We start from the raw sequence: 24,381 nt of genomic DNA on the forward strand, positions 1-24,381 counted from the left end.
CGTATAAATACCTGACAGTGATATTGACTAATAATGGTTGTGCTGAAAGATCACGTCGTTGTGTAGGTATGTGCGCGCTTGCAATTACATTAATAGGTTTCATATTGGTCGTTCGAGTAATCTCATTATTTAACGCTGCTATCACATTTGGTAATCTTGCCACCCATTCACGAGATCTCGTATCCTGAATAAATTCCTTTGCGTATTGATATCCAAATAACCGCTCAGCAGGTGTTCGATTAAATCGTTCAACAATTGCCTGATCACTATGAATTGCAGTATGTCCTCGTCGTATTTTGATATTATGTTGTTTCATCAACGATGATACTGGACCAACAAATTCCTTGCCAGGATCAACCTGTAGCAGCTGTGGCCATCGCAGACCACCTCGTTGATAAATTCATTTAAAAGCAGAAGCAACTTTAGCAGCTGTCTTTGTTAATAGCGGTTCTGCATCTTTATATCTACTTGCAACATCAACAACAGTTAGCGCGTATTTGTACGTTTTTTTTACGCACAGTATCATGTGGTAAAAACGGAATATCAGCTTGATGAATTTCATTAGGAACACTGACACTGAAATGTGCAAATCGAATTTACTTAGGAAGCGGTAGATAAATTTGCCATATTGCCTGTTTGGATAACCATGCTTTAGCAGTAGAATGTTTAACCGCTGCTGCATCAGCGAGTTTACTAATTGCTGCATTACCCTTCCAGTATCCAATTGGTGAATAATAAATCGATTCTATTTATATATTACCAGCCCCTAGTGCTAATTTACCTTTCATCGCGGATCTTACTAACCAATTAGCTAATTTTTCTTTGATATTTTTATTTTTTATAGAATCTAGCGCATGAATTAATTTCACATCTGCAATATGCCTATGTTGTAGATCATTGCTTTTATATGCAACATCATGAGCATGGCATGCTTTATCAATAGCGTTTATTGGTTCTTCGCCTGGTTTTGGTTGATCCTGATTATCAAGCCTGATATCGAGTCGAGTACCAGGACCGCAATAATTATATCCTGGTAGGTGTTTTTCTCCTGTGTATTTGGCCCACGGAGTTCCCGGTAATTTTGTTAATTTTGCTGCAATATCACCTCCGCGTTGCTTTTTTTTAACGCTGAATTATCACCGGGAATACATTTAAACTTTCTTGTACCACACCGCGTACACTTACCCGTAACCGCTGATCTGTTTTTTTTTTTTTTTTTTTTTTGGCAATAGTTGTTAGTGTATCCGTATGGGTACGCATCCTGCACTTCACACAATATAAATCCATGGATATTTTATACAGCATGGATATAATTGATTTCTCAGCGACAAGAAAACGAGAACCTGTCAAGCACCATCCTGCGTTACCAAATTCAATTAGAATGATAATAATAGGACCATCTGGAAGTGGAAAGACACAGTTGTTACTCAATCTTATAATGAGATTGTTAAAGTGGGATAAATTGTATTTGGTAGCCCCGTCAGTTGATGATCAACGATGTTATAATGTACTTAAGGATTTTAATGAAAACGCGGATAACGATGTTATCGAGTTTATAACCGATATTGATGAAGCACCATTAGTTGATTCCATAGACGGATTTATTAATAATTTAGTTGTATACGATGATGTGATGCTGGACAAACAATCAAATCCAGCAAAGATTTTTTCTCGAGGTAGACATAAAAACACCGATGTCATTTATGTTACTCAACGATACACACAAATACCAAAAGTGATCAGAGATAACTGTAATATTTTAGTTGTGTTTAATGGAGTTGATACACACACCTTGCGAAATATTCATCAAACCTGGTGCAGCGGTGACATGGATATAATTAAATTTAAAAATTTCTTTTCACGAGCGCAAGCTACTCCGCACGGGTTTATAACAATAAATTTGCACGATCCTAGAACAAGATATCGAATCGGACTCGATAAAATATTTGGATAAATTAATAGCAGCAGAGGGGCGCATGACCTCAAGTTGGTTCATTTTTTTTTTTTTTTTTTTTTGTAATCTCGCGAGTTTTCTAATTAACCGGAGTCCTCGAGCAAATATTCAGCTCGAAATATTTTTAGTTAGAAGCCTTATTTCGGTTTTTGGACGCTCCCAAAGTCGGTCTGTTTGCCCCCTCTGCTGCTAAAGCAAAAGCAGTACAAAGAATATATTCAGAAATAAAAGTATATTTACATGTACTTACATGAGCAATACCGTTATTTTGCTGGTCATTTTCACTCTGTGGAACGTACCTAGCTAATAAACCAAAGCACTCACCACTGCGAAACAGATCACTGATATCCAAAACCGCAAGGTACATCACGCATGGGGAATATCTACGATGATCGTACCTATCACGCTCATATTGTACTTACAGCTGTAGTGTGGGTGTGCATATTCTATTTATAGATATTGGGATTTCCAAAAGGGAATGGGTCCGTAAATTATCAATAGTCAAATATATCTTATTATCAATAAATAAACCCATGGAATTTCCACAGCACTCATGTGCCTAATAATAGTAATACTACATACCAAGTTTATACAGCTTGGATTATTTTAAGTTAGTTCTCTCTCTCTCTCTCTCTCTCTCTCTCTCTCTCTCTGTGTGTGCAAACGTCCTTACGATGTATGTGCACATTAACTCTTGAACAAGAAACACGGCTAATCTCCTTACGTTACGGATCGCACAATTTATCTTAGCATCATCATTGTATGGAATAATGATTAGGTATGATTAGTCTACTTAAAGATGCATCCTCACTTCCGAAACAGATGACGTAATGCAAGCTAGACTTAATCTCTTTACAGTTTACGAAGTACTGATCAGACTAAGTTTGGACAACGTAAAATGGGACTGACTCCTTCAATCAAAGCTATGCTATCTGCAGAGTTAAGGGAACGCGACAAGGCTTATCTCGTCTGCAATGATACAGTGCAATTTATACAAGGAGTTTCTCAATTGTCATGCATAAGGGGAAATATCAAGGGTTATACATAAGAAGAAATCTCACGTGTCATTCATTAATGGAAGATCTAGTTCTCAAGTGGGTTTAATACAACAAATGGGCAGATATATGGGGGATGGAAAAATAATATTATTTTCAACTTTAATCATGTTTCATTCATGTTACATAAGGCACTGACATGAATGTAACAACGAAAATAGTTTAGTTCAGAGTGCAAATAGTGTATGGTCATCACGTGATAAACATATATACTCTGGAGACCATCACGTGATAAACATATATATCCCGGAGATCATCACGTAATAAACATTATGTACCCTCTAGAACATCACGTGATAAACAAATGAACCCTGGAAATCATTACGTGTTTAACATATTTACCCTGGAAATAATTACGTGATAAACATATTTACCCTGGAAATCATTACGTGATTAACATATTTACCCTGGAAATCATTACGTGTTAACATATTTACCCTGGAAATCATTACGTGATAAACATATTTACCCTGGAAATCATTACGTACTAAAGATATGTACCTAGATCTCATTACGTGATAAACATATGTACTCTGGATAGGTAAACAAACAATTATAACTTAGAGTCATTCTTGCAATATGCATAACATGTTGATCAAGAAACATCACATACATGACCTAAAATAATAAGTTACTAGAATTATTAGGTACTAGAATTATTTGATACTATAACTATTATATACTAGAATTATTAGGTACTCTACTTATCAGGTACTATAATTATTAGATACTAGAATTATTAGGTATTATAATTATTAGATTCTAGAATTTTTAGATACTAGAATTATAAGGTACTAGAATTATTAGGTACTAGAATTATTTGATACTATAACTATTAGATACTAGAATTATTAGGTACTATAATTATCAGGTGCTAGAATTAGTACATACTAGAATTATTAGGTACTAGAATTATTAGATACTAGAATTATTAGGTACTATAATTATTAGGTACTATAATTATTTGATACTATAATTATTAGGTACTATAATTATCAGGTACTAGAATTGTTAGATACTAGAATTATTAGGTACTAGAATTATTAGATTCTAGAATTTTTAGATACTAGAATTATTAGTTACTAGAATTATTTGATACTATAACTATTATATACTAGAATTATTAGGTACTATACTTATCAGGTACTATAATTATTAGACACTAGAATTATTAAAATTATTATATACTGGAATTATTAGATGCTAGAATTATTTGATACTATAATTTTTAGATGCTAGAATTATTATGTACTTTACTTATTAGGTACTTTACTTATTAGGTACTAGAATTATTAGATACTAATTAATAGATACAAAATTATTAAATTTATTATATACTAGAATTATAAAAGACTATAATTATTAGGTACTAGAATTATTAGATACTAGAAAGCAGTTTCAAATGAAAACAAAATTCTTAAATTATTTTCACTAATGACATTGCTTGAAATTGACAACTTTCTCTCTGTCAAAAAAGCAATACACGTGATTTGTGTGTGTATATCGATAGGTATGAATAATGGATCTGCATGTTCAGAGTGAAATGACATTGCTGTTTTCAATCAGCCCATCACGGAAAACGACACCCATCAGATAAATTTGAGTTTGTTTAGAAAACATATTATATGACTCTACGAAAGAACACTGCAGCTATACAGCCAACTTGGTACTTCTCATCTCGAGTCTACGTGGTCGATTTAGTACGATAATGGTGTCAAGCTCAGCTCAGATAAGAAATGTATAACTTTTATATGTATTTAGATAGATAATTTGTTTATTGGTCTGTACGTCCCACCCACGTGCTAGCTAAAGAGCACTGTTCCTCTAACTCTGCACAACAGATAAAGCTATAACCACCATGTATATTCTACCTGTTGCGAGGCATACATCCACTTTAAATCATTCAAGTGCTGTTGTAGATACTCGAATACACATTTCTGGAATGTATAATATTACAGAGTGAACTTCTGTATCAAAATATCTATGTATTTATATGTAGTTCTTACTCCCAGGCTACTCGTATTACACAATTGAATATTAAAAGTAATAGTGATTTACTTTCCACATGTTTATGTATGTTATGACCCTATTACAGTGACCTATATTAACCAATAAATCCGTTGAGTTGTCATTCCACGAGAAAAAAGCGAGACACCCCCCCCCCCCCCCGTAAACTCAGATGTCCACTGCATGGACTTATTTCAGATTTGTGCAAAACAGACATGATTATTTCACAGTAAAGAAAGTGACACATTATTCCATAAACATGTACTTGTACAATAACGCTTGACTACAAGTACTGTTGTAAATACGCTTGACCACAGGTACTGTTACAAATACGCTTGACTACAAGTACTGTTGCAAATACGCTTGACTACAAGTACTGTTGCAAATATGCCTGACTACTGGTACTGTTGCAAATACGCTTGACTACAAGTATTGTTGCAAATACGCTTGACCACAGGTACTGTTGCAAATACGCTTGACCACAGGTACTGTTGCAAATACGCTTGACTACAAGTACTGTTGCAAATACGCTTGACTACAAGTACTGTTGCAAATACGATCGACTACAGGCACTGTTTAAAATACGCTTGACTACAAGTACAGTGGCACCTACGCTTGACTACAGGTACAGTGGCACCTACGCTTGACTACAGGTACTGTCAAATATCATAATTATTCGTATAAGTCTTATAGAAGGTACAGATCAAGAAATATTAGGAAGTGAGCATATCTAATCTGGAATCATATCTTTTCCGTTAAGGATTATCGAAAATGAAGTTTCAGAAACCTCATCGATATTATTACATGTCTATTTCAGGTTCAGTTAGTTAGATGCACAATCCATATTTTGTACTCAGTATAGAACTACTAAGGAGTTTTCAATGAGATCCGAGCGTCGATATTCTTAGATGCAATGAATCGAATTTTTATAAATTTCAATTTGATTTCCATCCTATTGTAAAGCTTACAAATATTAAAGCGTAAAATAGGGGTATTTAAAAAAATCAAGATCACATTCGTATTTTGTTCCAAGTAAGGCGTATGAATATGTCACGGTTTCATGGGTTTGACATATCTCGGTCTAATAGGTGTGACGTATCCCGGATGAATATGTCACGGTCTAATGAGTTTTACGTATCCCAGATGATTATGTCACGGTCTAATGGGTTTGACGTATCCCGGTTTTGACATATCCCTAAGCCATAACAAACTCGTTTTTAGTGTCGACTCGGAGCAATTTCACATTCGATCCAATATGTACGATTCATATTTACATCGCGTTAACCCGACAGGCATTATTAGATGTACCGAATCAAAACATTAAGAAATTCAGTTTTAACAAAACAAATTTAAAGCACACTGTACAGTTAACAAATATTCGGTAAGCGTTAAAAGGATACTATTTAAATCATAAAAACTCTCTTTGCATATTTTGTCTGAGTCAGTAGAAAGAAAACGCTTGATAGGTATCTGCGCCGCTAGTAGTGAATGGGGTCACCCTAGCGTCAAGGGGAATTAGCATTACAGAACCCCTTGGGTCACTCTAGCGTCAAGGGAAATTTAACATGGGGAAAAATCGTGGGTCACTCTAGCGTCAAGGGGAATTGAACATGGGAAAAAGTCTTGGGTCACTCTAGCGTCAAGGGAAATTGAACATGGGGAAAAGTCTTGGGTCACTCTAGCGTCAAGGGAAATTGAACATGGGGAATAGAGTTTGGGCTTGTCTAGGGACAAGGGGAATTGAACATGGGAATATGGGACTGTAGAGCGTCAAGGGAATTTAAACAGGGTGGGACTGTATAGCGTCAAGGGAAATTGAACATGGGAAAAATTGCTGGGTCACTCTAGGGACAAGGGGAATTGAACATGGGAATAGAGTGTGGGTCTGTCTAGGGACTAGGGGAATTTAACATATGGAAATTGAACATGGTGGGTCTGTATAGCGTCAAGGGGAATTGAACATGGTGGGATTGTCTAGGGACAATGATGGTAGAGGGTCAAACACAACAGAGACAGAGACATACATACACTAGTACAAGCGTGAGATTTATATATAAAGCATTACCAAGACCTGAAATCTTGCTGGGGTGTTCAAAAATTTGCATAATTGTAATGATGCTATAAATAGCTATAATCAAGGAAATGCTCAACGACAAAATGGATGTGACTAAAAGTAACGCTAAAATGACGAAATTGTCCCAGAATTTAAAGGAAAATAAACATATCCCCGAAAATTAAGTTACAATGGTTTAGAATAAAATGGATAAAATTAGTAACTACTTACAATATCAACTTGTGTGACGATCAAGGATAAACACCCATGTATCTATTTATAGGTATAATCAGCTAAAATTCCTATGAAATTCCACTATCTATTTATAGCTCCAACTTGTGGGTTGTTCCTTTGGAAAATCCCATTATCTTTTTATAGCCTCAGCTTGAGTGACGTTCCTGTTTATTAACTCTAGTACATATGTATAGCTACAACCTGTGGAAATCCCCAAGTCCATATTTATAGTCTTAAAATTTCCAGCGTCAGTGACGTCACTGTACTGAACACTTGGGGATAAGTGTCAACAGTGTTGCAAGTGGCTGACCTGAATACGCGCTACTGTAGGTAGGTAGGTAGAATGTATTTGATAGGGATAAAGGGAGTTTTATACGGACAAACAGAGACCAATAGACACACACACACAAACACACACACACACACAACGTACGCGGGCAGACACACACACACACACACACACACACAAACACACAACGTACGCGCGCAGACATACTCACACACACACACACACACAAACACACAACGTACGCGCGCAGACATACTCACACACACACACTATAAAATAGATAAAATTAGAAACTACTTACAAAATCAACTTGTGTGACGATCGTCGATAAACACCCATGTATCTATTTATAGCTATAATCAGCTAAAATTCCTATGAAATCTCACTATCTATTTATACTACAACTTGTGGGTTATTCCTTTGGAAAATCCCACTATCTTTTTATAGCCTCAGCTTGAGTGACGTTCCTGTTTATGAACTCTAGTATATATGTATAGCTACAACCTGTGGAAATCCCCAAGTCCATATTTATAGTCTCGAAATTTCCAGCGTCAGTGACGTCACTGTACTGAACACTAGGTGATAAATGTCAACAGTGTTGCAAGTGGCTGACCTGAATACACGCTACTGCAGGTAGGTAGGTAGAGTGTATCTGATAGGGATAAAGTGAGTTTTATAGGGACAAACAGAGACCAATACACACACACGCACACACACACACACAACGTACGCGCGCAGACATACGCACACACACACACACATACACACACACACAGAGGGAAGAGGAAAAAAAAATCCCAAATATACTATCAACACAGAAGGGAGATAATACAAACCCCTAATAAACTATCCACACAAACGTACGCGAACGCATACAAACCCCAAATATACTATCAACACAGAAGGGAGATGATACAAACCCCAAATAAACTATCCACACAAACGTACGCGAACGCATACAAACCCCAAATATACTATCCACACTCGGGAGGAAGAAGAAAAAAACAACCAAATATACGATCTACACAACGTACGCGAACACACACACACACAGACACACACACACACACACACACGCACACCACAGAGGGAAGAAGAAGAAAACCATTATACACTATCCACACGGAGTGAAGAAATAACCCTTTATATATAATATCAACAGAGAGTGAAGAAAATAACCCATTATATTCCATCAACACAGAGTGAAGAAGAAAATGTTTTTTGAAAGCACCTAAGCCCTCACCTGCAATGACCAACTCTACCAAACACCTACACACACCCCCCACTCCCAACACTTCAAAACCCATTTAACCCGTTATTTTATGGCATCAGTGTGTGATTTAGGAAACATCAAGACACAAAAATGATGGATGAATAGACTGACTATTGTTTACCGACTTGCATGCCTAAAGAGCGTGCGTGAAGAAAAACATCCTTCCATTTCAATTCTAACTAAAACATGATCCAGAGGGATAGAGAGAGGTGAAAGAGCACAATTTCATAAAGTGTGAGTAAAAACAAAATTCATATCGGCCGTAAGTCTAATAAATACGACGAATTATCTATTATTACGACATCTTTTATATAAATTCTTTTTTCTGAGTTTTCACTCTTCATTAGAAACTAAACTGCTTGTGAGGATGCTAAAAATATTTGTGCAGATTTCTTTAATGATTTTCACAGATCGCTTTTTGACTACGTAATCGGGAAGGCCTGCTTTTATCAGCTAAATCTTACGGGAATTGTAATGTGTTTTGGGAACCAATACAATTGATCTGCATTGGATGTTTGGCATATTTGTTAGATACATGTTTTCTTATGTATGGTTTATTGATTAAGGTGTACTGTATGCTTAATAGTGCTGTAATGTATATATTCCACAAAGCAAAAGAGAGCCGGTCTGACCTCATCTGGCTATATACTTATATACATAGATAAAACAAGGGAAGACAACGAAAAGGCTTCTACTAATGGCGGGGTCAATTACGTCTTTTAAAATATATGTGCACATTTGAACTCATCAAGTTACCCTTTTGTCCGAATTTTGAGAGGAATATTCGTTAGGCTTAATTCCTTTACTTGTACAGTTGAAATAACTCTGCATAGTTATTATGCATACTGGTGTAAAACGATCTCATTCATGTCAAGCGATAACACAATCATAACTTGTTCTGAAAAGAACCTGATCCTTTGTGAATACTCTAATGTATACTGGATGAGAGTTGCGTCTTGTACGGTACTCCGGACACTGCGGATAATAATCGTCTTCCCTCTTTAGTGAAATTACGGAATCTCGGTCTATTATTGTTCCATCTTGAATGTGCTCATGTACCAATAACCTGGACTAGTGTTGATGTGCCAACCGTTCTCATGTATCCAATGATGTGATCCAAAATGTTTCTAAATGAATTGACAATAATGCCAAAAATAGCGAGATAGTTCGAAAAGTATCAATGAGCAATGAATAATTAAACGAAACACAACTAAAAGACTGATTCCATTAGACAGATCTTAAAGTGTGAATAACTAATATCTGTTTACTTCTTCCCTATATAAAACTTATGTCACAATGTGAGGACCAGGATAAGGGTCAACATTTCATTTCTAGAACTTTCTAAGTCGCCAGCTGTAATAAAGAACATGGGAAAGAGCAGGTACACAAGGAATTTTCTATGGGAACGATAATTTTCTCAACTCAGATCCAAGTAAACATGTTTGCTTACAAATAATATTAACCTTTATATATAATTTACAATCACAGACAAAACTTTGCTATGTAATATGTTATTTACGCGCAAAAAAGACACAACTCAGGTAGACCAAAATTCCTACCCACAATTATGGACAAAGGTCAATTAAGCAATACAAATGAAATATGCATAAAACTAGCCAATTATAATATACATATTTATTAATTAACAGACTAAGATATTGATTTGTCAATTTATGCTAATAATGTCGACTTTTACCAGACCATATTCCTCATAATTTAATACTGTGGGACATTTGTCACAACGCCCATTTGCATGTCTCAGCGCGCCGTTTGCACAAGGTTATGATATCGTTTGCAAATCTTTGGTGCCATTTTACTTTCCGATGGCTCCAGCTGACAGCTCTTAAGTTTGTTTATGGATTAGTACCGATTCGTATCGTTTCTTGTCGTTTCCGATTGTATTAAAGCCGTGACTACAATTGAGGCTAACCTTTAGGTACTTCTGTGTTCAGTTATTAAATGTTTGACAGTCGTCCCTTTTGTCGTCTTCGTAACGTTTCCGACAGTTTTTGGAACACATAAGTACCGTTTTCCACGTTACACAAGATATTGCAAGTGATGAATCCCGTTTTATAGTAAAACCACAGATTTTCCTGTTCGTTTCAATTTAATCTTGCATGTGTACATAAAAGGTGATTGCAATGCTGTGTATATCAAGGCGACCACGAAAACGTTTTCAAGTATAACATATAGGAGGTAAAATATGAAGGGCTTCCAAAGGTTTCCCAAGACCATGTTACTTCACTGTGGTTATATTTTATACTCATCATATGTATTTCTTACAAGTAAAACATATTTTTGCTTGAACACAAAAATCTTTAAAATAGCAAACCATAGAAAACAAAATGCGACCAGCAGAAATGAATGACAATATGTAATTCGAACTTTTACTAGACTCTTTCTTGGCGAAGGTATATGTGAAACTCAAGCAGCAGTCTGGTAGAACGAGCCTAACTGAAATAACCAAACATCGCTTGTAAACTTCCTTTATTGATTTGTAGCTTCGGCCAAAATAACAATGTTAAGTATGACTGATTTGAACAATGAAAGCAGAATTAGTCAAAGTAATGTGGGCAAATTCTCGTTTACATTCATATACCAGGAAACGTACCGTATAAAATTTGTTTTAGAAAGCAAAACTGTACCCACATTTATATTTTTTATCGAGTATATGACGTATTGCGCCGTTTTATGTCTGCATGAAAAATAATCTGAAAAGCAATACTATTGGGAGTGTAGGCCAACAAAGAAGATGCATTTTTAGTTTTGTTAATTTTCAATAAATCAAGAGGTTGACTGGTACCTGGTCGTCAGAATCGAAGTTTCTGGATCCTCAAAACTTTCAAGTTCGTTTTTTTTTTTTTAAACCGTGTTTCCCCTGGATCACAATGGGATAACATAACATGGAAAATCAGTGAGTGGTGATATAATTTCGATTGAAATTGACAAAAATACATTGATAATAGCACAAACGGAATTTCAGCAGAAGTAGATGCGTCATGCGGTTTTGAACTTAAATGAACAGCTGAAATGTAAACAGAACATTACATGCAAACATTGCACAAAAACAGTATTGTTACTTACGTTAGTGGCATAACATGTTGTGCCCCCATTCTCAATCTACAGACACTTCCATTAACCATGGATATAGCATAGCATTTCAGAGAATCTCTAATCTATTTATGCGTTTCTGATGTCATCTATTCAGCGTACCGCATATCTAGTACTACACAAGCTGCACCTATCCATATATTCAGAGTTCCGACGATGTATATCAGAAGAATCATTGTGCTAAAATGCAACGGGCACACTAGCTTATGACTACTTTTAATTTGGCACATGCATTAGGTGTTTCCGGACTTTTTTGTAGAAGTGGGAAATACACAAGTGCAAGATATGTTTTAAACAAAAGAAAACGGAAAGAGAGATTAAAGATAAAGCGGTACATTGTCTTTCTAACATCATTTGCTACTGGATCCTAACACTTTCAAGCTTTATTTTCATTAGATTTATAAGTTCATCCATGGAGTACTGCTGATAAATTATAAAAGCAGTGTAGGACGACACTTGAGGGACAAAGAGAAATTAACATTAGTCTGCCATTTTTGCGGCACTTAGGTGTCAGTGGGAATTCTATATCAAGTCGTTATGTTTGTGTGTTTATAGGTGCCTCTGGGAATTGCAATATGGTCTCTAAGGGAAATTTAACATGATGGGAGCTGTCTGGCTTCTAAGTGGAAACGTAATGTTAAAAGGTCCACATGTTTAACATACACATTGACTGACCAATACCTACTGATCTACAATCCTGCAACACCCATATTTGTACTTTCAACACCTAAGATTTACTACAGAACACACCACCTGAAGTAACCAACACCTATTCATTTACGGAGTACAGAATGAGTAGAAGATGGAATAAAAGTGTAGATTTCGATAGATATTAAACAGAAGGAGAGAATAATACACACACACACACGCGCGCGCGCGCGCACACACACACACACACACACGAACAGTGAACTGACTTATTTTTTTTCATAAACCCTGTACGAAGTTCAGGATTAGTTAAGACATTCTGCGTCCTAGATTTAAGGTTCTCACTAAAACTGTTATCAATGTTACAGGCAGAACGTTTGCAAAACCAGCCTCTCACGCCAGCCAGATGAGCTGTCCTAATATTTGTGATAAATATTACTAATGTGCCAGTCATAGCACTAATTAACCTCTGTTTAACTAATGATTAATTTGTTGTCCTACATTTCATAAAATGAATGAAATTGTTACTGTTTGGACAGAGCGATGTTGTTTATTGTAACATGAATGAAATTTGATCTAAGAGCTACTGAGAACGAAATTGAACTTGTTATGTCAGACGAACTTAGAATTTTGGCCTGTATGAATCCTAATTAGAATTTTTCAATTTATGTATTATTGTGTTGTGTTGTTTTTTACTTTCACTATCTGTAAGTCTTGTTGCAAAATGGTTTCACTGTCAAGTCATCCACATTTGTTTTATTTCTCTTTTTTGGGGCCAAATCTGCGATATTTAGTACGCAAAATTGGCATTCGGCTACCTAATGCTACCAGTGGGTTTCTTGCTTGGCGTCCTAGATTTAATATGCTGATTTAAAATGTTATGATGAGAATGTATACAACGTCAAGATTTGGCCTGTATGAAATCCGTGTAGAATTTATATTTTTTTTCATTCTGAAAACCTCCTTACCTTTTCACTTGCAGCTAATTTTATTATATAAAATATGCACCATCACGTGATAAAGATTTTGGTTATATCGCTCAGCAGTTACAAAATTTTGCCAAACTTCGATTTTGCACACTGCACGACTTTACTCACCGTCAGTTCATTTCGAATGGTTACAAATTTTGTTTATAATCCGATGAATGCAGTTATTATCTAAGAGCTGTGTGAAATCGAATACATTGTTGAACGTAGAATTTGACGTGCTGAAGGTAAGATTTTGTAACAGAGTTAATTTTGAAAGACGGCAAGATCAATGAGCGAATCGTGACGCTGTTAGTGTGACACGTACCAACTAACATTGACGCATAGGCTAGGCCCGCAATAAATCGCTATTAGATAATTTTTTATTCCTGATTGGCTAATCTAAATGAGCGGTGTTTGTTTCCCAGGCAAAATTGAATGTTTTAAGTAATTTCTCTAGCGATTTCATCCCATCTAAGCTTCAGCACAGAGCCAGAAATTACCTCTGGGGGAAAAAAATCAAGTATATTTTCTCGATAAACACAGAACTTAAAGAAAAAGAGATATTCGGCTGCAAAGGAAAAACGAGTCAAGGAAAGCATACGTTTTGTCCCAATCGCATGCAATTTATTCATTGACATAAGTTTGGAATTATTTGTGTAAACTTGGTTTGTTTGTTTAAAATTCATACATCAGTTTTCCTTGAGTTCTGAAGTTCATTGTTTACATTTATTTGTCTTGAATGTTATATGACTCATGAATTCTAAGAATGTCATACAGTATTTCGTTGATATGAATTTGTTTGAAATAACTCGTTTGTATGCATAGTCAACACAATGAGCCTGACTAACTCAAATATCAATACAAAATGAGATAATATTAGAACTAGTCACTTCTTTTTTATATACAAAGACCCAATGTTAAATATGAACGAATTTATAAGCTGGAGAACCTTGTGGAGTAAAACAAGGCTTCCAATGATCCAGGATAGTGTCATTTTGCCATCAATACTCATTAGGTTTCTGTGCTTATGAAAATAGACCCTTTTCTATTTTGATATCGGTCCTTGAGAAATAACGTGCAAAAACATGTGGGTACATGCTCTTATCGGAATCCGAGACTGCGTTAAGGAAGGACATACACGTAATATTGTTCATACCCTATTTAATCCGATCAATGTAATCCAACATTATTGAACTGAGTATATTCTGCCTTTACTCTCACAATGTCGATGTTATCGTCTTGTCTTCCAAAGGAGAAAATTTATAGAAATCAAAATATTCCACTCTGCAGCGGTTAGGAAAGTCAGCAACTATCCATTGGGTTCCTGGGTGATGACTGTCATTTATTGATGATATAAAGTCATATCTCTAAAGATGCTTTAATGAGAACGTTGATCTTTAGCACACAGCAGTTATGTACTAAATGTAAGAAGGTCATGAAGTTCCCGATTATTCATTTTCACAGGTAATCATAAGAAATTAATTTATGCGAGACTTTTTCCTAATAAAGGACATGTCAAAAAAGTCGATGAACGGGCAGTTATCGTACTCTTCTGCGAGAAAAGTTCGATGTGTTTCGTCTCCAAATAATTCAATGTGAGTAGAGAACGCTGTCTAAGATTTTGTCTTCTAAGATAAGTATCCGTACTTCTTCCAGATACTATTCCAACTTTCGATACGTCAGTAAATGTTTTTCATGTTGCTCTTGACTGGGCTGATCGATGACAATGTTTACAGAGCTCTCTGGTCAGATACTGAATCATTCCGTTAGTTGTAAAGCATTCAGGAGCACAAGTCTTTTTATTGCCATCATGACATTATTATTACATCTTAACTTTTCTCCTTTTAATACCTGTGCATATTGTTCTGGCTGCAAAACATCAGCATCTTTGTCTGTGTATACGACTCTGTGTGACATATATTTATTTTCTTCTTCATATTCTCTATTTGGAGATGGGAGCTATGTCCACTGTTTTGGATGCGGAGCATCATCTTCACCCATCTTAACGGGTTCGTGCTCCATATCGTTTATTGTCTTCTTGCCTACATGGTACATGTGAATATGTTCCTAATTAAAAACCTTATTCTCATCGCTTACCCTCCACGAGGCTGTATTCCATGTTTCAAATAGTCTAGGATTACGTGTCTCAGATTGTTAATTTTCAGGGTATTGTCGAATCCTGCACACAAGGTGACGTTCGTTGTGTTGGTCAGGCCTACTGCAAACTGAAGTATTACACGGAGCTGGTCAGATTTCAATGTGAGGAAATGTTCATTTACGTTGAGTTGGTCTTTAATGTAATCAAATCCCCACACAGTATATCCTTCTGAATAATCGTTGTTCGAAATGCCGTGACACTGTTGGCTCATAAAATTGTCAGACGACTTCTCTGGGCAAAATTAGGTTCAAAGGGCCTGGTACACAACGTCTGTCCAAACCGAGTGACTTCTGTCTTAGACATGTTAAAGTATTCGAACTCAAAGGGATTTCGATCTATAGTTACGATGAGGATTGCATTACTGACGTTGCCAATAAACAAACGTCAAGGTAGTAGACATTGAAAAACAAGATCCTTTGGAGTCAAGTGGCATCAGTGAAAGTTTCGGCTTCCACTCGTTGAAGTGTATACCTGATTGCCCTCCTGGTCAGAATTTGACTGATGATGCTTTTTCCTACATTGGGTAAAATTTCCACACGTCACCTGTTGAGTCCGATTTCTTCTATCTTTCGTTTTGTAAACGATATGATTAACAATGAAATATAATACAGCACTGTTTCGATTCAATCTCAGGCGTACATTCACATGAATCAACGAACGCGTATCGTGTAACCACATGTCCAAGAGTAAACTATCCATCATTTCTGTACTACGCCATTGATTGATTTACTTTTGGAGGTCTTTAAATCCAACTGTGTGAGAATCGTCAGCTTCTGAAACTCGGTTTTGCTCAATTCATCCAAAATATAATGTTTCCACATTAATTAGGTATACAGGTATGAGTCGTTGGCTTCTTGTCTGAACGTCAAGAGATTTATTTCTAGTATGTGTCCATGATGTAGGTGACTAGTTTGCTATTCAAGCATAAATCCACATTCAACTTCACTGAATAACAAATGCATGAAATTATTGATGGAAGATACCCTAGCATCCGCTCCTGATTTGATGTTGTCTATTTTGAGAACTGACTTACAGGTACATGTAACTGTGATTCAGATCGATGTAATTGTCATATTGATTTCTATTTCAAATTCGATAAGGGCTTAGGTGGTCAAGATGACAAATTAGGGAGGTGCTTAGGTGGTCAGTATGACACGGGATGAAATTTTATCCATCGGGATTCTTGCTATGTCACCGTCGTCGGTTGCTTGGTAAATATACAGTGTGCTGACTTGGAACGTTCGCAATAATCTCCGTGCAACATTTCCTTAGCAATATAAAAGATCCGAATCTATAGCCGCTGTTCTATTTTCCTTATTGAAGTTTGAAGAACTGTTGGAAATTTATCGTCAGTAACCAAGATCCAATCTTCGCGTATGGATTCCATGTGTTTAATCAGTTTTCCTTTATCGTCGATGAGCTGAACGTATCAGCCTGGATCTTCCAGATATTCCATATTTGGCAATAGCGATCGTTGAGCTAGTTTCCCTACGAACAATGCATGATTTTAGCAAACGATCTTCTTCCTTCGCCTTCTAAGTTTATGGGATTGGCAACGTTTCTTAAATTGGTCCTTGTCTTCTGTAGTGTGAAAAGAAGGAGATCTTCTAGCTTCCTTCTTTAATTTCAGATATTCGTTGACGTAGCACGAACAAAATACATGGAATGGAGTCGTTATCCCGTTGGTATTGTTCTCTGGTAGGAAATTTCCATAGTCCCTACACTTTCATCAGATGGTATCCACGGTCGAGATATGAAACATTTCGACAGTCACCTATATTCCCGTCAGAGCACGTTTCTTTGTCCTCGGAGTGACACGGCTGATCGTGATTACACGTTTCAACACATAAAAAATATTTTTCTGTTTCAGTGATGACGAAAAACAGTTCGTTGGTGGCACACGAGAGCAACGAAATATCTTTTCATGTTGTCCTGGAATCTGGCTGTAATGCAGAAAGTAGTGAAATAAAGGTTCTTAAATGCAGTTGTCACAAGAGTTTTGAGCCACACACAAGTTAGGAATGTGACTTCCGGCCATTTGAGCACCATTCGAAGTTAATAAAAATAACCATGTAAATGTAAAATAAAATCCACCCGATGATCCTATTTCATTATATTGTTCTTGTCGTCACTCAGTAATTTCTTTGGATCATTCTCATAGCGTTGAATGTAACAATGATGATTTAACTAAACTACTTAATCACAAAAAGGATATCTTTTCTTTCCCGCACCAACGTGAAATATTTTGTTATTCTTACCAATATGCTGCCTACAAGTCGAATACTGTCAGTAATTCGAATACTGTCAGTAATTCGAATACTGTCAGCAATTCGCAAGCACGTTTCTGTTGTTGGAATTGCTTCGTGCGATGTTGCTCTAAACACGTTCAAATAACGAAGATTTGCTTGCAAGTAGAGCATTCATTCCTTTTTGTTCTTCAGGAATGTAACGTCTTCCTGCAAAACAGTCACGACAGCTATCTTCACAGTGAATATGTTTCATCCGATGGCTAAATGGCTAAATCCACGGTAACGTTTGTTGTAGTAGTAACTGTTTTCGAGAAATCCTGTGATGGTAGAATTAGCATCAAGATGACGATAGTGATGACGAATGTGAATGTATTTTACGTCATGAAAATCTGGTCCTCGAAACATGTGATAATTAACGACTTGAGGGTAACTTTGCATGTCTAATGAGAAGGCAACAAGTCTTCAAGTTTTACATGTCAGAAACTCCACATATGGTCTCTTTGGAAATGCTGACTTGATCCAGAAGAATTTCTGCTTCCGTTGTTTGGCTCAGTCCGACTGTTCAATATTATCCCATGGTCGTTTCCATTCTTCTGTCCCGTTTTATTGCTTTATTTTGTTTTTCGTTTGTCATAGGTCAGAGCCACCGCTACTATAAGGAATATATTGGATCTTTCTGGCTGTTCAACTGAACGATTATCCTTTTGGCACTACAATGTTGAGCCAAAAATAAACTTTGCGTCGATGTCTGCCTCTTGGAATTGCAACGCGAGTCATGGGAATAGTAGCTTTTCCTTCCGTCATATTAAACTCATTGCTGGATTGTCCAAGGTGTTGAATTTTGTCCAAGATGTTGGAAGAAGCGAATTCGTCTGCAAGTCAACTTAATTCGATCAATACAAGAGTGATGAATAGTTTCAAACGATTTTGATCTTTAGTTGGGCTGTCTTTCTAATTCCTCTAATAATGACTCCCTTAAATCCGCAACAGCTGGTTTCTTTGTCGGAACGTCAGACACGTCGTCTTTAAATATGAATGTGGATGTGGAAGATGTCTTTCAATATTTTCTGGAAGTCCCTTTTGGGGTAGCTCAGATGTGAAAGTAATCTTCATGAAGTACCGTACGACTTTATTTCTTGGATAATCTGGAATGTCGTGGTCTTGTGGACGAGGATGGTGTTCGATATGAATCTTTCATGTCCTCTTCAAAATCGCTCCAATCAACGTACGCTAACACTTGTCTCTTATGCACATAGTTAGTACTTAGCTTCTGATGTCGCACTGGAGCGATGTTGTCTTTTCATGATGATGTCGATTCCAGTATGATTTGATTGTAACTTCTCTCACCATGTGTACTCCGCAATCTAAGAGAATGCACTAATAAAGTTTCAATCCCTTAAAATGGAAGAGCTACAACAGATGACGCTTCTGATACGATATGTATAGAGTCATTCAAAAGTACACTTGAAACAAGAATTCTAGTGGGATTAGATGTTTGTTTTGTTTGGTGATTATATGAATACTATTACTTCCAAGATCCGTCTGAACATTGTTTTCAACAATATAGACTTGATAAAATAATTAGTATTTGTCTTAAACCATTTTTACCATTATTAATAATTTCTGCTGCTTTCCACCGTGAGAGTGTATGTGTGTGAGAGAGAGAGAGAAGAGGTATTAAAGTTTCTTATTAACAAGTACAAACACCACATGCACGACGCATTACGTTTTGCTGGGATTTTGTGTAACTGGATCTGTAAATATGTCACAATCGATCTTTGTTTCGGAAAAATTAAACAGTTGGTTAGTGTGCAAAATCTAGATTTGTGAAAATCTGTAGCAAAGTGCTGAATGAAAAAATCAGAATCATCTCATAAGAGAATAAATAGATTTTGTAACACAACTACCGCCGATGATTGGTAAAATAGAAAAACAGAATGAAACATAATAAATTCTACTGGGGCTTTACACAGCTCCAATTCTGACCTTGTCTGGCATTGTAGCCGCTGTAACATTTCCATCAAACAACGACATTTTAGCTCGGCGCATGCAATCTAGGACGCCAAAAAATGTTTTGTCAAAAATTGAAAAATCAAATCTGGCTGAATCATGCAGCCCAAATTTTGAGTTCGTCTTACGTCATAGCAAATTCATTTCTGTATTCAATGGTTGCTAGGTTAAATGTCATTAATTATGCAATAAACAACATCAGTCCGGTCACAATTTCATTCATGTTGTGAAATGAAGGACGACCAGTGTAACATTAGGTAAACCGGGTTTAGTCAGTGCTAGAGTTGGCAGACTTATAACATCTGGCACCAATCAGCTAAACAAACTCAACCTGTCCCGCTAGATATTAGGTGTTTTATGCAAACATTCTGCATAAAACTAAGGTAGAATTTTAGCTAGAATCTTAACTAGGGCAGAAAGAAATTCTAAATTCTCCTTGGGCTTCATGCAGGGTTTATAAAGAATGTTTATTTTATTTGTAAAGCATAAGTCAATACCCTGTTCTTAAGTGCTTGTTTTTTTACTTTTCTCTCCATTCTGTTTATGCCTTCGAAGGATATTCTATTCTTTCCTTCTTTCACTCCCTGTTTGATCAATAAATGAAAAGAAGTTGGTAATACCAAACGGAATAGTAAATGTGGGCTGTAGATCAATAGGTCTTTGTCAGTGAAGATGTGTGGAAAAAGCTTATGGATTTTTATAACATTACTTTGCCAGTTAGATGCCAGAGAGTCTCATCACATTAATTTCTGTTAGAGACCATAGTCTAATTTCCATGTTAAACTCCATATTCCATTTAATATATTCCCCATGCTGCATTCCGTTTTCTGTCTTGAGTACCATTCCAGAGTGTCATCTTGGGGTCTAGAAAGTCATATTGAAAGCCAAATAGTATAGCCTTAATTTTATATTCCCAAAATAGACCAAATAGTCACTTAATGTTAAACGCATGAACATTTTTAGCAAGAAAATTTCCATAGTTGCATATAAACCCACAAGAATGGCGGCCTGATGTCAAATTCTCATAGGCTCCAAAATGCCGCAAAATGGCGGCCTAATGCTAATTTCCCAGTGACCCTTAAGTACTGTCCTGCAGTTATCATAAAAAGATCTTTGTAAAAAAAATATTGCTTTCGTCTTCATAATAAAATTGAAAAACGGCTAAGGTGATGTAGGTGATTGTTCATATTGATCTTATAGGGGAAAATAAAGAGCAGCAATGTAAAGACTGTCTACAAGAGCCAGTAAACACACTATTGTACAAGATCCAATAAACACACTAATGTACAAAATCCAATACACACACATGTACAAGAGCCAATAAACATACTGGTGTACACGATCCAATAAACACACTATTGTACAAGATCCAACAAACACACTGGTGTACAAGATCCAATAAACAAACTAATGTACAAGAACCAATAAACACACTGATGTACAAGATCCAATAAACACACTATTGTAAAAGAGCAAATAAACACATTGGTGTACAAGAGCCAATAAACACACTATTGTACAAGATCCAATAAACACACTGCTGTTCAAGAGCCAATAAACACAATATTGTACAAGATCCAATAAACGCACTATTGTACAAGATCCAATAAACACACTAATGTACAAGATCCAATAAACACACTAATGTACAAGATCCAATAAACACACTGATGTACAAGATCCAATAAACAGACTGATGTACAAGATCCAATAAACACACTGGTGTGATCCTATAATTACACTAGTGTACGAGATCAATTAAACATTGGTATACAAGATCCAATAAACAGTGTCAGTTATTTTCATTGTTTTGTCTACGTTTATAATTATATTTGTTGAACAACAATAATGTGAATCTATAATCTTGAGCTAAGTAACAGAAAGAAAAAAAAACAGTGAGAATAGTAAAATTCAACAAAAAATCTCTTCCCAAATACAAAATTGAAAATTTAAAAGAAACTGACAGTATTTTGAATTAAAAATCAAATAGTCCTAAAAGTTCTATTACAGGTCCAAATGTATCGATTATTCCAAACGAATTTCAGTGGTGGTCCGAATGACTCTAATCTTGAAAATTCTGATGTGCCAATAGTCTTAAATGTGTTGAAGTGCTAACAATCTTGGTGTATCACAATGATATAATCCATAATATTTTTACATGAATTCACAATAATTCCAAAGTATTGGTTCAGTTCAAACGTCAATGAGCACTTTGTATTTCCAACGAATTTAAAAAAATTAATTCCTGCTAAATTATAACTTGGACTGATTCCATTAGATACATATTAAAATAGTAATGATTAATTCTGTTGTAAACAACTTTATGTACCTCCCCACTTGACCTATAAAGAAATAAGCTTTTTCTGAAAATACTCTGTCATCTGAATGGAAATTTACTCCAAACTGTAAACAGGGTCAGGTCTGTTTAATTAGTGTTTAGGGAATCAATCTGGTAAATATCCGGTAGACCACGAGTTTCCGATGGGAAAACCGAGGCCCTAAACTCATAATCACGTTTACTACAAGTGATAATTATCTTAAAATGTAATACACAATCATAGGCAAATGCCAGCCATATAATATATTGTAAACAAAATGACCCTAACAATTTATAATCGTGGACAAAACATTAAACATACAATACTGATATACTCAACGAATAGACAAAGTTAAAATAACGGACTCAATACCTTAAGGGTATTATGTTTTGATGCGTATTTCATGTTTTTATGACACACTTAACCATTATTGATTAGATAATGCAGGGGGTTTGTTTGCGTGGCGGTAAGGTACCTTTCTGGAAATTCGAACGTGCACTTCATGACTAAAAGATTTTTTTATAGAACCTAGCATACTGTTACCGATTAAGCGATGTTTTTGCCAATATGATCGCTCTAACAGCACACTTCAATTATTAACACATTGTAACTCGTTTACGGTTGAATAAATATGACACAGTCAGCCGTATGAATGTTATGAATGGTCGTGTTTTAAGGGATTAATGCCAGAGTAAATCGTGCTATATTAAAAGAATACAATGTTAGTTTTGTTTGAACCGATTTAGCTGACGTTCGGGTCAGATTTATCAATGCTTGTGTTGTTCGAGATTATCTTACTACTAGATCAAGGCCATGTCGGAATAGAAGGTGACTCATTAGCATACATATATCTTCACGTACTGCATATAAGTGTTTTAGTTATGGTCAAGATAGACTTACAGCTTTGCAAGAGTTAATAAAGAAAGACAGTTTATGAACATCGTCTCCAACATCTGCGTATTGATTAAGTGTGCTTAGATAAGCTTTTATCTTCTTGTCGTGCTTAGATTTATGTTGTGCGTTAAGGTTAACTCAAGGTCATATATATCCTGTCATGATTTAGCTGGAAGTTTCGAAATCAAATTGAACAACTTCTAAAACACCCATGAAATTGAGGTATAAGTAATCCCTTTACATAAATCCACTATGAACAGGGTACATTCATACATTTGTAATTGATCGTAAAGAAACGTGTATTAGTTAATTTCAATAGTGGAATTGTTACTATGTAACGTTTTGCAAGAAAATAAAAGGACACCATTGTTCTCTCATCTGATGACATTAATTTTTACGGACTGAAGGCTTGATTAATACGTGGATATCAGCAACTTTTAATATTTTTTATGCGACTTGAATGTGAACATTTTAAAATATATCTCCGTAAGCAATATTACCAACTTGGCATAGAGCTTTAGGACACACGGTACTAAGTATGGAGAAATTGGAGCTAGCCTGGAAATGGGTGAACATAAAAAAGAGTATATATGGGTTTGCCTGACCAGGATTGGTTGATAATGAAAGTTATTTTGTAGGGAAAATACTCTTTTGAGAGCTTATCCTAGTAACTGAAAAAAATAGAGACATTGTTTACTTGATGGAATTTCAGTCGTTAAACAGTCTTGAGCTTGGAACACTCATTACTGAAATTAGCACCTGACTCTTTGGCGCGGAATTGAAAGCACATGTTTCAAACACATGTAGGTCCAGAAATGCCGTCGTCGCTCATATCCTTTTCTCTACACAGAAGTTGTCATCCATGTTTCTTCTATGATGATAAATATAGGTTTGATCATGAGCACTCAGAAATTTGAAGTTATTGAATTTTTAGTATCATGTTGTTTGCATAGGTTTACTGTGGGAACTAAATTAGCACGGTGAGTACTGTAACAGTTCAAAGTTGGCGAAAGAAATTGCTATCTTGGCCAAATAAGTTCTAACAATGTATGGTATGGGAAAGACGTAATACAGCTGTAACTGTATCAGGCTAGGGCAATATACATAACACAGCCGTAACAGTGTCAGGCTAGAACTATATATATATATATATATATATA

The 24,381-nt window shown here is 35.8% G+C and overlaps 1 protein-coding gene and 1 long non-coding RNA gene across 5 annotated transcripts in view; one reads left to right on the forward strand and one right to left on the reverse strand.

Moving 5' to 3' along the window:
* Positions 1-24,381, reverse strand: part of LOC149781268 (uncharacterized) — a 103,109-nt gene that overhangs the window by 72,090 nt on the left and 6,638 nt on the right. Inside the window, exon 1 of one of the 4 annotated variants that reach the window (XM_089935357.1) lies at positions 11,950-12,182. The exons of 1 other annotated variant lie outside the window; for it this stretch is intronic. In XM_089935357.1, coding sequence (XP_089791483.1) covers positions 11,950-12,008 — 59 coding nt within the window. In that variant the 5' untranslated portion in view covers positions 12,009-12,182. Of the gene's footprint in view, positions 1-2,204; positions 2,530-11,949; positions 12,183-24,381 lie in introns of those variants that run through there. 2 more of the 4 variants (XM_089935353.1, XM_089935356.1) reach the window with 2 other exon arrangements.
* LOC149781269 (uncharacterized) overlaps positions 1-24,381 on the forward strand; it is a 65,487-nt gene that overhangs the window by 17,041 nt on the left and 24,065 nt on the right. The window lies entirely within an intron of this gene.

This window comes from Sinohyriopsis cumingii, chromosome 15 (genome assembly GCF_028554795.1).
Source record: "Sinohyriopsis cumingii isolate HCF-2022 chromosome 15, ASM2855479v2, whole genome shotgun sequence".
Classification (NCBI taxonomy): Eukaryota; Metazoa; Mollusca; class Bivalvia; order Unionida; family Unionidae; genus Sinohyriopsis; species Sinohyriopsis cumingii.